At 41.0% G+C, this 14,055-nt stretch overlaps 1 protein-coding gene across 4 annotated transcripts; it reads left to right on the top strand.

The window, feature by feature from the left end:
- The first annotated feature begins 760 nt into the window (after window positions 1-760).
- On the top strand, window positions 761-11,018 carry LOC114357522 (zinc finger protein Xfin). Of its 4 annotated transcripts, XM_028311159.1 has the most exons (12): window positions 761-1,241; window positions 1,376-2,558; window positions 2,633-2,854; window positions 3,336-3,505; window positions 5,311-5,470; window positions 6,002-6,114; window positions 6,769-6,849; window positions 7,486-7,586; window positions 8,085-8,198; window positions 9,268-9,356; window positions 9,470-9,535; window positions 10,389-11,018. In XM_028311159.1, exons 1-12 carry the CDS (start codon window positions 874-876, stop codon window positions 10,851-10,853), a joined length of 3,132 nt encoding a protein of 1,043 aa, XP_028166960.1. In that variant the 5' UTR covers window positions 761-873; the 3' UTR covers window positions 10,854-11,018. The 4 variants fall into 4 exon arrangements, with proteins under 4 accessions (XP_028166960.1, XP_028166958.1, XP_028166961.1 ...); XM_028311157.1 differs by lacking the exon at window positions 6,769-6,849 and having other exon boundaries at window positions 6,002-6,195; XM_028311160.1 differs by lacking the exon at window positions 9,470-9,535 and having other exon boundaries at window positions 9,268-9,422.
- Window positions 11,019-14,055: the final 3,037 nt, after the last annotated feature.

Here is a 14,055-nt window from a genome sequence, read left to right on the forward strand (position 1 = left end):
TTTCGATAATAAAACGCAAATCCATGAAACGTTTTTTAACGACTGGTCACTTTTCGTATTTAGATGATCAATTGTATTCATTTTCAATCCATGAACAACCTTACACAATCATATCATCGCTCCGCACCCCCCCCCCCCCCCCCCACCACCAATAGTGCCGCCCTACCATTAACTGTAAAACGATTATCTATAATCATATAATATTAATATTATAAAGAGGAAAGATTTGATTGTTTGTTTGTACTGAATAGGCTCCGAAACTACTGGACAGATTTGACAACATAACATAAAAATTAATAACAACCATTCATACCTACATACAACGAATAATTCCTAAAGTACCAGGGCAACATAATCATAAAGGAGCTATATCAAATTCTTCTTGGTTGATCCGAGAAATAAACATGTAATAGCTCCTTTATGGTTATGTTGCCCTGGTACTTTATTCGTTGTATGTAGGATGTAGGCCCGGGGTATCGTGGGTCTGAAGTGAAATGTTTATAGGCACTTACACACACACAAATTAAAACTTTTAAGTAGGTTTTGATTTATTTATAACAATTTAATTATTAAGTATTTTACAGTCTACTACTAGTTTTACAGTCGATGGTAGCACAGCACTATTTGTTGGTGGTGCAAGAGGGATTTAAAAATACCCTTTGCACCACCAGTGGTGCAGGCCGGTGGTGCAAAGGGTACAAAAGGTTTTGGACTAGACCCGACTGGCAACACTGCAGCAGTGACAACTCGTAGAGAAAAAAAAAAGTTGTTGCTTGCTTTGGAAAAATTGGGAAAAATAGGGAAACATGAAAATCTCTGAATTTTCTTGATTTCAGTAAATTCTAATACTGTTGTAAATCACTGAGATCTAAAATGACTTCGGACGAATCAGATGACGAACCATTGTCGGTGTTAGCAGCTGCTAAAAGATTAAATCCTGAGAAATTTGAAACCTACGAAACTGAAACAACTATTGAGGTAATTCGGCCATCGAAAAAGAAGAAAAAGAAGTACTCACGTAATGATACCGTTTCTATTACCATAAAATTACATCAACCAATAAAAACCACACGACCGCCGAAGATAGTTGAGAGGCCTGCAGATGTATGGATGTACATAAAAGACCTCAATCCTACTGGACCTTACAGCTGTCTGCTTTGCTCGGAGTGGTTCATTAACCGGTCTAAAATAATACTCCACTATATTCTGAATCACAAAAAAGATTTTTGTGGAATTTGTCGGTGAGAGTCTTCTTATTACTTAGTCAATAACAAATAATGGAATGCTGTTTAATCTAACATTCTTCTTCCCAACTTAATTCACTTTTCTGTTTCAAAAATACACCAATATTTATCATTTTATGGTTTTGTTTTAGCTATTTTGTGACTGAAAGAGCGGTGTGGCAAACTCATCAGAAGTTTCACAGTCCGTGGCCATGCTCACAGTGTCTAGACAGCTTCCCAACACAGGTGGAATGGCGGAAACACTTCAGTGAGGCTCACAACCTGGTCCATTGCCGCCTCTGCCACTTCAGAACCACAGACGATGATCAATATGACGTGCACTTAATAGAAAAACATAATGTAACTAACACAGAGAGTAAAAACGCAGAAGTCATTTGGGAAGTTGAATATCTAGGTTGCCAAAATTTCCTATGCTTATTGTGCAATAAAGGAGATGTTTTTTGTAATAACTTCTTCAACCACTACATGGGCTATCACCACTTCACTCTCAAATGCATCACAAACATAATATCTGGTAATGATCCACCTTTTCATGTAGACGGTGCTAATGTAAGTACAGACTTTGTTACAGACCAGTTCAATATCAAAACAGGCTACCTGGAATTGGAAAAAAAGCCAGATATTGCTGATGTGCAAAATGAACAGGATTCAGGGGTAAAACAGGAGCCCCTAAGTGATAATGAAAATAAAGAAGCAAAAAACAGTATTGTAGAAACTTATAAAGGCGTTGAAGATTTTGACGTTACCTTAATGGAATTGATTGTGTTGAATAAATGTTATTTTGAGTATGTCAATCAAACGTTAAGCCAAATTAATTCAAACACAGTTCCTGAGGATTCTGGTATAGACTACAAAACTGCCAATGACGATGTTGAATTGGACATAGAATGTGGTGTATGCAAAACCTGTGTTACATCAATACATACATTTAGCACACACATGTTAAAGATGCATTCTGTTAGATCTGTACCTATTTATTCGTGTAGAGTGTGTGCAACCACATTTGACAGTCAAGGTGAGCTTGAAGCTCATGTGACTGAAGAAATGGGAGAGTTTGATGATCTCTGGCTATGTCAATTTTGTGACAAGGAGTTTGACAATCGGGAGAATACAAGGAAGCATTTGAACAGCCATTGGGATGTTATGGAGTTTGACAATTGCTTTAGTCCACACTTGGGTTTTAAGTGCAAGTACTGTCCTACATTGTTTTGGAATGAACCTGATAGAGAGACTCATCAAATAAGAGTGCATTTTGTTAAGTACAAGGAAGACTTTTATAAGTGCGAAAATTGTTCAGAGATATTTAGTGATAAGGTAAGATTAGGTCTTAAAAACTACTATGAATATCTCATTCTAAGAATTTAAAAATGATTTTGTATTTTTTTTAGATTTGGTTCATCCACCATTATGTGGAAAAGCATCAGTCGGTGCAAGAAGAGCTGCTTTTCCTTGTTAAATGTTGTGTGTGTTGTCTAGTGTTGAACACAGTTGAAGACATGAGAGCACACTTTGAGAAACAACATTCTGATGCTAGGAAAATCTTCTGTTCCCTGGGAGCTTGTGTGTTCAAGCCACTGAGTCAAAGGAAATCATTCAAAGTGCATATCAAGGTTGGTGCTATCAAGTTTTTTTAGTGGGCAGAAATAATTTCCTACAAATAGGCTTTTTATCTATTTAAGTACTGTACCCAAACCGCTAACATACTTTCTGGAAGCAATTGATCGCGCTGCCACGCTGCCTTTCTATACATCCCGTAACAAAACAATTTCCCGCTCTTAGAATGCTTCCGTACCGCATTAAAGGGTTATGTTTTGTTCAATTCGTTTAAAGCCGCGCTATTTTAGATACTGAAGGTTAGAAGGCCATAGATACATTATAGCTCAATACCTGCGCCGAAGCGCAACGTGGGACGTCCACCTACCTACAAGGTGGACCGACGACATCGTAAAGGTAGCAGGGAAGCGCTGGACGCAGGCTGCTACCAATCGATCAACGTGGAAAGTATTGGGGGAGGCCTATGTTCAGCAGTGGACGTCCTATGGCTGAAATGATGATGATGAGATACACTATTTATTTATTTTATTTTCATAGACGGTCCACGCTACAGAGGAGAAGAAGCCACCACGGCCAGAAGTATGCACGATCTGCACACGAGAGTTCAACAGCTCGCGCGCGTGTGCAACGCACATGGCTCAGGCGCACGGCGCGCGCAACTACAAGTGCAAGCTGTGCCGCGACGTGCTACACACGGTGGACGAGCGGTGAGGCAAGCTATTGTGGCTCGTATCAGGCTTGTTCATCTCCGCGAGTTTACATCGAAAACAAAACACGCACGATGGCCCACCTACAGGATACTATTCGACAAGGCCTCACATACGAGCGAACATTGACTCACGCACGCATATTCTTGTGTATGATGGAAGAAAATAAAGAAAATGGTCTAAATACTGTGCAGTATTTAACTGCCTAAATAATAATAAAACACAGAATGTACTTTTTTAAAGTTAAACATCTGGAGGTAAATAAGTAGTTAATATTATTAATGATAATTCATGTTAAATCATGTATTTCCTCCGCCATTTTCCGCAGTTTGGCACCTCACGTCACATCATTTTACCGAAGTCAGCCCTATAGCTTCGGCGCAGTGCCGATCACTGACGTATGTCAACAAAATGGTGCTTGACTCTGGAGACAGGCTAAATTACACCATATTGTTAATGACATTGAGCATACATTTTTTTAAATACCTTCGCGAAGTAAAACTTCTGTACGTAGTACCACAGAATAATAATAAGTATTTATTTAGTAATTTATATTATTCATTTAGCACACAATTTTCTTTATTTTCTTCCATCATACTCAAGAATACGCGTGCGTGAGTCAATGTTCGCTCGTATGTGAGGCCTTGTCGAATAGTATCCTGTAGGTGGGCCATCGTGCGTGTTTTGTTTTCGATGTAAACTCGCGGAGATGAACAGGCCTGGTAGTACTTATTATTATTCTGTACTCGTATTCCCGCGGCATAAGAGCGAGGGTCCAACAACGCACATGGCGCAGGCAACTACAAGGCAAGCTGTGCCGCGACGTGCTGCACACGGTGAACGAGCGGTGAGGCAAGCTATTGTGGCTCGTATTCCCGCGGCATAAGACCGAGGGTCCAACAGCTAACATAAAATCCTAGATACGCCAATGGAGATGAGGCGACACGAGATATTGTAGCTCGTATTCCCGCAGCCATAAGAGCGAGAGTTCAACAGCTAACATGGAAGGCTAGGCCCCCCCTGAAAAAAATCTCTAATACGCCAATAGCGGTGAGGCGGCACAAGCTATTGTGGCTCGTATCCCGCGGCATACGAGCGAGGGTCCAACAACGCACATGGCGCAGGCAACTACAAGTGCAAGCTGTGCCGCGACGTGCTACACACGGTTGACGAGCGGTGACGCAAGCTATGTGGCTCGTATTCCCGCTTCGTATTTATAGCCACGCACGATAGCCGAACGGTGTAGGGGTCGGAGTGGCCGACTCGAGATCCGAGGAACGTGGGTTCGAATCCAACCGCCGCTCGACTATTGTGGTGAGACACACACACAAGCTTATTTAGCTTAACACGAGGGGCTAATGCGACGGGACTATTAGTAATTTGGGCAATACAAATTGCAAAAATCTTTTTAAAAAAAACCGCGGCATAAGAGCGAGGGTCTAACAGCATGCACCCCGATGTAATGCATCCCAGGTGCATTTCCATACATTAATAGGATGGAATGAATGGCGCCTTTTTGACGACACTGCCTAGAGATAACACCGCCAAAACCGCACTGTTGAAGATGATGATACTATTTTTAGTTTGAATTTTTACCACCAAATTTTCAGTCAAAGGACGCCCACTGCTGGACAAAGGCCTCCCCCAAGGATTTCCATAATGACCGGTCCTGCGTTGCCCGCCAGGTTTCTTCCTACGACCTTCGCCAGATCATCGGTCCACCTAGTGGGAGGCCTAAAATCTGACTGACATTAAATTGAATTTGAGCGCTATTTTCTTTCTAATACGTATCTTATGCCTTTCAGCAAGCTGCACTACCTCATTCGGCACCCTGGCAAGCACCCTTACGAATGTTCAGAGTGCGGCAAGTCCTTCCAGTACAAATCATCTCTGTACATGCACAAGCAAGTCCACGCACCGAATAAGCCCACTTATACGTGCTCGTTCTGCGGGAAGGTGTTTATGGTGAGCTATTTTCGACCTTATTAGCTTATATTAAGGTTTAATTTGGAGTGCGGCAAATCCTTCCAGTACAAGTCACCTCTGTACATGCACAAACAAGTCCACGCGCCAAATAAGCCCACTTATACATGCTCGTTCTGCGGGAAGGTGTTTATGGTGAGCTATTTAGAACCTTATCGGCTTGTTTTAAGGTCTAGTTTTAACCAAAATAATATGGAACCTTGTATCGACCTTTAGTTTAGTTTATTGTCTATGGTTCCATATCCCAAATTAAAACTGAATCAAACAAAAAATTGAATATAGCGCAAACACCTTAATAAATTGTCTGCTCTAAATAATTGTCGACGACTTTTTTTATGAAAACCATCCCAATTTTTTTACCAGTTTAATTTGGCATGGTGAAAGACAAACTACTATTGGTGTTCACTTCAGACGTTATTAATATGTAGTCCCTTGATCACCTATGGATAAGGTTATCTAATCCAGTGGAATATTATAGATCCTCTTTGTAGTTAAACACTTTTTTTCCAACAGAAAAAGGATTCCTACCGCGAGCACATCCAGATTCACGAAGGGCCTCGGCACGCATGCTCCTACTGCCCGATGCGGTTCGTGCAACGCTCGAATATGCTGCGACACGAGCGGAGGCACACAGGCGAACGGCCCTACGCGTGCCCGCAGTGCCCTCGCACGTTCTCGGATAAAGGCGCCTGCACTTCGCACGCGAGGCAAGTGGCTCAGGCTTTAGGCTAGGCTCTTTCCACCAAAGCGGAGCGGAGAAAAGTCGAGAGGAAAGGAGATGAGGCGAGAGGAGATGTGTGAGCTGTGCGTAGCTGTCGCTGTAAGTCTAGAGGCAAGTAGCTCAGGCCCGGTTTCACCATCAATCCCTAATTTTAAGTGACCCCTTTGAAAACAAAATTCCTGTTGTGTTACCACAGGGATCACTTAAAAATTAGGGATTGATGGTGAAAACAGGCATCAGGCTCTCAGTGGAAACCGTTCACCAAAGCGGAGTGGAGATGAGACGAGAGATGTGTGAGCTGTGCGTAGCTGTCAGCTGTAAGTTTATTTTTGTCTAAGAAACACCGCATCGTTCCGCAAAACTCCGCAACGCGCCGCGCCGCCGCTGCTGTCAAATTCTATAGAAAAACAAGTGCGCCTGACGCTTCTCCCGTCGATCCATTTCCACCGAAGTAGAGCGCAGTGGAGATGTGAAAATAATGGCATCTGATTGGTTATTCAAAACACTTCTCGCTCCGCCTTGGTGGAAGCCGCTCCAATATGCTGCGACACGAGCGGAGACACACGGGCGAACGGCCCTACGCGTGCCCGCAGTGCCCTCGCACGTTCTCGGATAAAGGCGCCTGTACTTCGCACGCGAGGCAAGTTGCTCAGTTTCCAAAAAGGCGGAACGGTGCGGAGAAAAGAGGCAGAAGAAACACCGCAGCAGGTGCTCATGGAGTGCAGAAGCGTAGCAGAACAACGGACTCAAAATATAGCCGCCTAGACAGGCTGCTTGCTTTCTGGGGGGATCTGGGGTGGTTGGAGTAGGAAGATATACCACAAATCGCGCACAATGGCCCCAAGGAGCTAAGTGCCGCATTCGATTGCCCTGCAAAACTAACTATGTAGGTAGATAGTTGGACAAAGTAATTTAAAACTTCCACTGTCTGATACGTTTTCACACCTTAACCAGCGTTTCAACCAAAAGACGCCCATTGGATTGGACCATTGGCCCAAGGATTTCCACAACAATCGATCCGTCTATCGCATCCAGGGTGCTTTTCGCGACCTTTACTAGATCCTCGGTCCACTGAGTGGGAGGCCTGCCTACGCTACGTTCGTGGAACTTTTGTGCCCCATCAGCCATCACTTCTATCAGCTATTTGCCACGCCAACTGCCACTAAAGTTTCGGTTGGTTCTCCTACGGATCTTCTTATTCCTGATTTGATCATGATAGGAATCTCTGAGAGCCAAAGTTAGTAATATGATAATGAAGTTATTTACTTCTTCACAGGACTCACACCAAGGACAGGTCGTACGCCTGCATATACTGCGGGCAGACGTTTGTTCAGAAGTCTAAACTCACGTATCACGTCAGAAAACATACTGGGGAGAGTGAGTATCATTCTGCATAATAAGTTTACTTATTTTTGAGTTATTCATATTATAATGTTTCCAATAAGAATGCGACTTCACTCGAGTAAAATTTTGGACCGCCGTTTCATCCTTTTGGGGGTGATTTTAAAAATCCTTTCTTAGTGGATGTCTACGTCATAATAATGCTGTCTGCTATGTCAACTTACAGCGAAATTCTTTCAGTGGTTTGAGCTGTCTGTTGATAGATTAGTTATAGATCTAGCGCCTAACTCAGACAGTGCCTGATGTATAGGAGGATACGGGAGGGGTGACATTGACATATTGTGACTTGACAGAGCATTCAAATCTGAAGCACATTTGAAGTCTTGCTGACGTTAGACGTCTCAAAAACACTCCCGTTCCGCTCTCATACCTCAGGTACTGACTGAGAACCTACATAATATTTTGATTCAATTTTGAACAACTGAGCACTTAGAATAAAGTCCAATTTCCTCTAACAACTGCCATCACTTCCAGACCTGGAGACGTGTCAAGTATGCTCGAAGCTGTTCACGAGCGCGTGCTCCCTTCGCGAGCACATGAAGATCCACGATCGCCACACCAAGGTGCCGGTACAGTGCCCACTATGTGGTGAGTGTTTATACAGGGTGGAATTTTGTAATGCCACCTGGAGGGAAAGTACTCTTAATACTGTAGATAGAAAATTTTACTCAAAGAAAACATTCTTTTATTTTTGAAAAGAAATAGAACTGCATTCAAAAATTTCCGAAATTTTATACCATACCATTTTCTGTAAATAATTAAAATAATGTAAGATTTCATGGTTTTCCTTTCATTTGATTTATCAAGTTTGTTAGATTTCATCCTTCCTTATACTTGACCCTAACGATTGATGCAATAAAAATACAGGGTGATTTTAAACAGATTTTAGTTGGTTTGATTCCTGGGTATGGCAAGCAAATTTTTGAAAATCTTTGAATGCAGTTCTATTTCTTTTCAAAAATAAAGGAATGTTTTCTTTGAGTAAAATTTTCTATCTACAGTATTAAGAGTACTTTCCCTCCAGGTGGCATTACAAAATTCCACTCTGTATTTTTTTATTCATGATTGCCACAAGGTGTTCCGACGACCTCACAAAGGTAGCAGGAAGGCGCTGGATGCAGGCCGCTACCAACCGGTCATTATGGAAATCATTGGGGGAGGCCTATGTTTAGCAGTGGACGTCCTATGGCTGAAATGATGATGATGAGTCATGATTGCATAAAAACATTACGTTAAGTGTTAACATATTTGTAACATTAGTTGGCGCCATTGTCATGCCACTAGCGAGTCACCAGTGGCAATATGCCTGTGGCAACTCAACTAGTGAGCAAAAACAATATAGGCCTATTTGACAGACATTATTGTTTGATAATGATAATGTACATGTTGTGGCAGTGGGCGGGGCACATAGCTCGTAGAGACGATGGCCGTTGGGGCAGGAAAGTTCTCGAGTGGCGACCACGGGCTGGAAGACGTAGCGTGGGCAGGCCTCCTACTAGGTGGACCGACGATCTGTTAAACGTCGCGGAAAGAGCCTGAATGCGGGCAGCGCAGGACCTTTCATTGTGGAAAACCTTGGGGGAGGCCTTTGTCCAGCAGTGGACGTCATTTGCCTGAAACGACGACGAATGTACATGGATTGTGTATTTCTCCCCAGATCGCAAGTACCAAGACGAGCGCTACATGCTCCGCCATATTCGCACGTCACACACGCACGTGCGCTACACGTGCCCGCTGTGCCGCAAGGAGCTCACCAGCCCCGCCGGGCTGCGGCTGCACGTCGTCACGCACGGCCAGGCCAACATGTACAAGGTGAGCCACTACCCGCACGTCGCTACACGTGCCCGCTGTGCCGCAAGGAGCTCACCAGCCCCGCCGGGCTGCGGCTGCACGTCGTCACGCACGGCCAGGCCAACATGTACAAGGTGAGCCACTACCCGCACGTCGCTACACGTGCCCGTTGTGGTCAATATCAAAATATAGACTACTAGCTTTCCGCCCGCGGCTTCGCCCGCGTGGAATTTTGTCTGTCACAGAAAAACTTTATCGCGCGCGTCCCTGTTTCAAAAACCGGGATAAAAACTATCCTATGTTCTTTCCCGGGACTCAAACTATCTCTATGCCAAATTTCATCAAAATCGGTTGCGAGGTTTAAGCGGGAAAGCGTAACAGACAGACAGACAGACAGAGTTACTTTCGCATTTATAATATTAGTTGGGATGGGATACTTGATTATTTTCCATATACCTAGTTGTTGCAATTCACGAAGGCGAGTGAGCTTTACATGTGTGGTGGCTCGCTACTGTTCATTTTTTAAAAGTTTTGATAGAAATTACACTATCTTTATATGCATGTACACGTACACACGCAAGTAAAGTTCACTCGCCTTCGTAAGTTGCAAGAACTATACCAGCTGTTTTCCCTTAGTAGTGCTAGAGCAAGTTATATAGTTATAAAGGCCTACATAATAACGGGACTATACCCACCTCTCGTTCTTACTGCTGCAACTCCTGTGTAGCCAGGATCTACAGCTTGACTGCCATTAAAAACACAACCAGTGAAGGTCAAGTTTAATCCGGGAAGCTTAAACTGTCATTGGGTCTACAACGAAATTCATCAGAAGAACATAGGGATTTCACCTCCTGTCATCCGCTTTGCATTGGAGAGAAGTCGAACCTAACTTCGAACTCCCCCTATGGCCTACATACTAAACTAATAAAGAATTTTATTCTCATTGTATTTTGTGATTACTCATTGACCTGTATTTTCTTCCTACAGTGCAAATCCTGCCCCAAAACCTATGCTGTGAAGCGGACAATGATTCGTCACATTCGCAAACGGCATATGCCCAAGAATACCTCCCGCGCCCCACGAGAATTCTACCAGAAGTTAGACCCTCGAGAATGTTGTTTACCTCTCGACGAAGAAGCGATGACGAAAATCTTCGGACCACCAAAGAAGAAGTCCAGCGAAAACGTCATCAGAGACTTTGTGACGTTCACCAAAGGCTTAAAACTCCCTGAGAATCCCCCGGCTAATGATGGCGGCGATGACGACGACGACGATGACGATGACGACGAGGATTTGAGTGAAGAGGGAAGCCAAGACAAGGACAGCGAAGGTGAGAGCGAGGTTGATGAGAAAACGCCGCAGAAAACCGAGGAAGAAGCAGAGTTGGAGCCGACTGACTTTGTGAGCGTTAAGATCGAGCATGTGGAAGAAGATGTGGAGGAAGAACAGTGAATTGAATCAATATTAGCGACAACTCAAAATGCTACCCTATGAGCTTGTATAATCTTGAGCAATATGATCTTCAATCAGAAGTCGGTATGTCGAGTTATACAGGGTGTTAGGTAAATGGGTATATGAGCCGACACTAGCCCATGTTAACATGGGCATATAAATGGTATGGTGAAGTCAGAAATTTGATATCATCATTTTATTTTTTTTAATTTTCATACAAAATAAATTTTATAAAATCCGATTTGTATGAAAATTAAAATAATTAAAATGAAGATATCAATTTTCTGACTTCACCACCATACCATTTATATGCCTATGTTAACATGGGCTAGTGTCGGCTCATATACCCATTTACCTAACACCCTGTAGGTTAAATCGCTCTCGTGCTGTAAGATTTTTTCCATTAACTAGAATAGAAATAGAAATAATTTATTTGCTTAAAAAGTGGTAACAAAGGATGAAAACATGAACAATATTATAATCGCACTTTTAGGCCTTTCAGACATGCAAATTTAAATACAATTCAGAAACAAATTTAGGTCTCAGAGTTTTATGTAATGCTAATAGTAAATGTCTTATTAATATCTTGTTAATGTAGTTCTAATTACTTATTAAGGTTCACGTTCAAATCGTAGTTGTAAGTATTACATCTTCTATTGTTTTATTTAAAGTCTGTAAATTAATAAACCATAGACAACGTCCAACGGGACTCGCAGAAAGTGATAGCTCTATGACCATACAGACTGTTCCTAGGTATTATAATAGATTATTGACTGAAAATTATGTTCATATTTGTTTGATAAGATAAATCAATAAACTTTCATGCACCACGTACGTAATATTTAAAATCAGCGTCAAATAGTCCATGAAACCCAAAGTAGCCAAAAAGTTCACAACACGTCTTTGTTCTGTGGTGTGAACTTTTTTACCACTTATGCCGGTTGCAGACCAAGAGCTAAGCTAAGTTAGTTTCGTTTAGCTCGCATAGCTGACGCAGTTTCCCATTGAATTGGCATAGTTTTCAGTCTACACACGACTATGGTAAAGCTAAACGAAACTAACTTAGCTTAGCTCTTGGTCTGCAACCGGTATTAGGGTGTTACGAACTATTTGACGCTGACTGTACACTGGTTTAATTTTGTGTTTTTTAAATTGTGCAATAAAGGCTTAGAATATTATAGGTTAAGGTCTCTACATGAGTTATGAATTATGATAAACGCCAATGTTGCCCGAAGTACAGACTTCGATTATGGATTAAAATGAAAAGTACCTTACTTTTATACGTACATATTTGTTATAGCTAAGTATTTTATTTTCTATTGTTATTTACGTTAAATTTTTTATACAGACTGGTTACGATGGCGGGTTGACACTGATTAAGAGCGCTTTCACATTAGGGCGTTAGAAGCGCGGCAGTTATAATGTGAAGGCATGCATCCGCTGTCACATAGTATGAAATTTTCGGCAGCGCGTCTGTCGCGTGTTTGTCGCGCTGCTAAATCGCCTAAATGTGAAAGCGCTCTTAACCAATCAATAACTTTAGATAGTAATTTGTTGTTGCAAGCTGATGGGACCGCGAGAAACAGTCACATTTTATTGCCTGGAAACAAAATATTGTTTCACTTGGAGTTGCAAACACAAAATATTAAATCAAAGTATTACCAATATTATTTACTTGACTTTACGCACAAGTAATATAAAATACAGTAGAGTAAAAAAGCAGTATAGATTCAAGTATCTATGAGTAAATAATGCTTTATGTATTATACTTTATTTTGAAGTACCTAGATGATGCTATGATAAATGAGGTTAATTTGTATATTTCGTACTTTTGACGAATAGTGTAGGTATACGGTGGTTTTTGCTGTTTCTATGTGTCCAAATAATAGAATAATAAAAATAATATCTCACAACTTTGGTATTGTTTTTCTTTTAAGACTTAAAACACACTTCCAACTATTGATAAGATAAGATAAGATAATTTATTTATTTGCTTAAAACATGGTATACATAATTAAATATCGGTGTTACATGTTGAAACGTGCTCATGTTCTGCTTCATCAAAGAATGCATGCAAATATTTTATTCATTATTACAATACACAAACACTTATGTTATTAGTAGCGAAAGTCCTAGGTTTGATTCCCATGCATGTTATTTAGTTTTAACCGCTTTACTTCCATAATTTTCCGGCATTGGCGTAAACGCCATTGGCGCCAAGACAAAACTTCTATTTCTTTTCAAAAATAAAGGAATGTTTTCTTTGAGAAAAAATGTCTATCTACAATATTAAGAGTACTTTCCCTCCAGGTGGCATTACAAAATTCCACCCTGTATAATAAATCTATTTATAGCCTGACCAGGAACATAAAAACCCTGGCATAGAGGCGCGTCAATTGCATTTGATAGTGCAACACTGAGTATACCTTGATTTTTTAGAATCCAGCAGAGATGTAAACAAACACTTTCATACACAATTACACCATAATCACTTACGTGTTCATAATATCATACACATTATTTAACAAGCCCATGAAACCAACTTTATTTTCACGTTTATACAAGTTTGAAATCAATCTTTGAAACAAATTATTTTAGCAAAATACGCGGACGATGAGAATTTGTGAGACTTGTCAAATTGACTTGACGTTTAAAATCATGTGTTATCTCCATATTGTCTATGACTTGTCTCTGACACATCAGTGCCGTAACCTGTGAGTCATAGACAATAATCTGTAAATTTAATCGATATTATTTTAAGTATTCACTTATTCCGATTACTGATTAATTTTAAATAAAAAATATACGATACTTTGTTTAGTTTTCCAGCGATAACTTCGACAATATTGGAGATAACGTAAATTTATTTTTCTACTTTTAGTGTTTACTTTTTCGGAGTCAGTTTAATTTTTAGTCGGTTTTATTTAAACGAAATTATTTTACTTTTTTATGCAATTATGCTTACGTATTGTTCCATTGTTTATTTTTAAGAAAATAAAAAACTTCTTTCAATGAGGGTTTTCGCGATTGAAAAATCCGCCAGATGGCAATACGTAGACGCGAGGTCCAAATGCTGCATGATTGGTTATTTTTGACATGACATTGACAGATATGTCAAAATCCACCAATCACGCAGCAAGCAACAGCAAGCAACAGAAGTTTAATAACTTTACGGATATCATTGATTGTTTTACTGTCCAGT

The sequence above is a fragment of the Ostrinia furnacalis genome, unplaced genomic scaffold (genome assembly GCF_004193835.3).
Source record: "Ostrinia furnacalis isolate ACB-3 unplaced genomic scaffold, ASM419383v2 OfSCF3210, whole genome shotgun sequence".
NCBI lineage: Eukaryota > Metazoa > Arthropoda > Insecta > Lepidoptera > Crambidae > Ostrinia > Ostrinia furnacalis.

Excerpts from the sequence above, each read along its gene's own strand:
- LOC114357522 (XM_028311158.1), top strand. The coding sequence starts at position 874 with ATGACTTCGGACGAATCAGATGACGAACCATTGTCGGTGTTAGCAGCT. Across the intron at positions 7,587-8,084 it reads CAGAAAACATACTGGGGAGA|ACCTGGAGACGTGTCAAGTA; the intron begins GTGAGTATCATT and ends CATCACTTCCAG. Across the intron at positions 8,199-9,267 it reads GGTACAGTGCCCACTATGTG|ATCGCAAGTACCAAGACGAG; the intron begins GTGAGTGTTTAT and ends ATTTCTCCCCAG.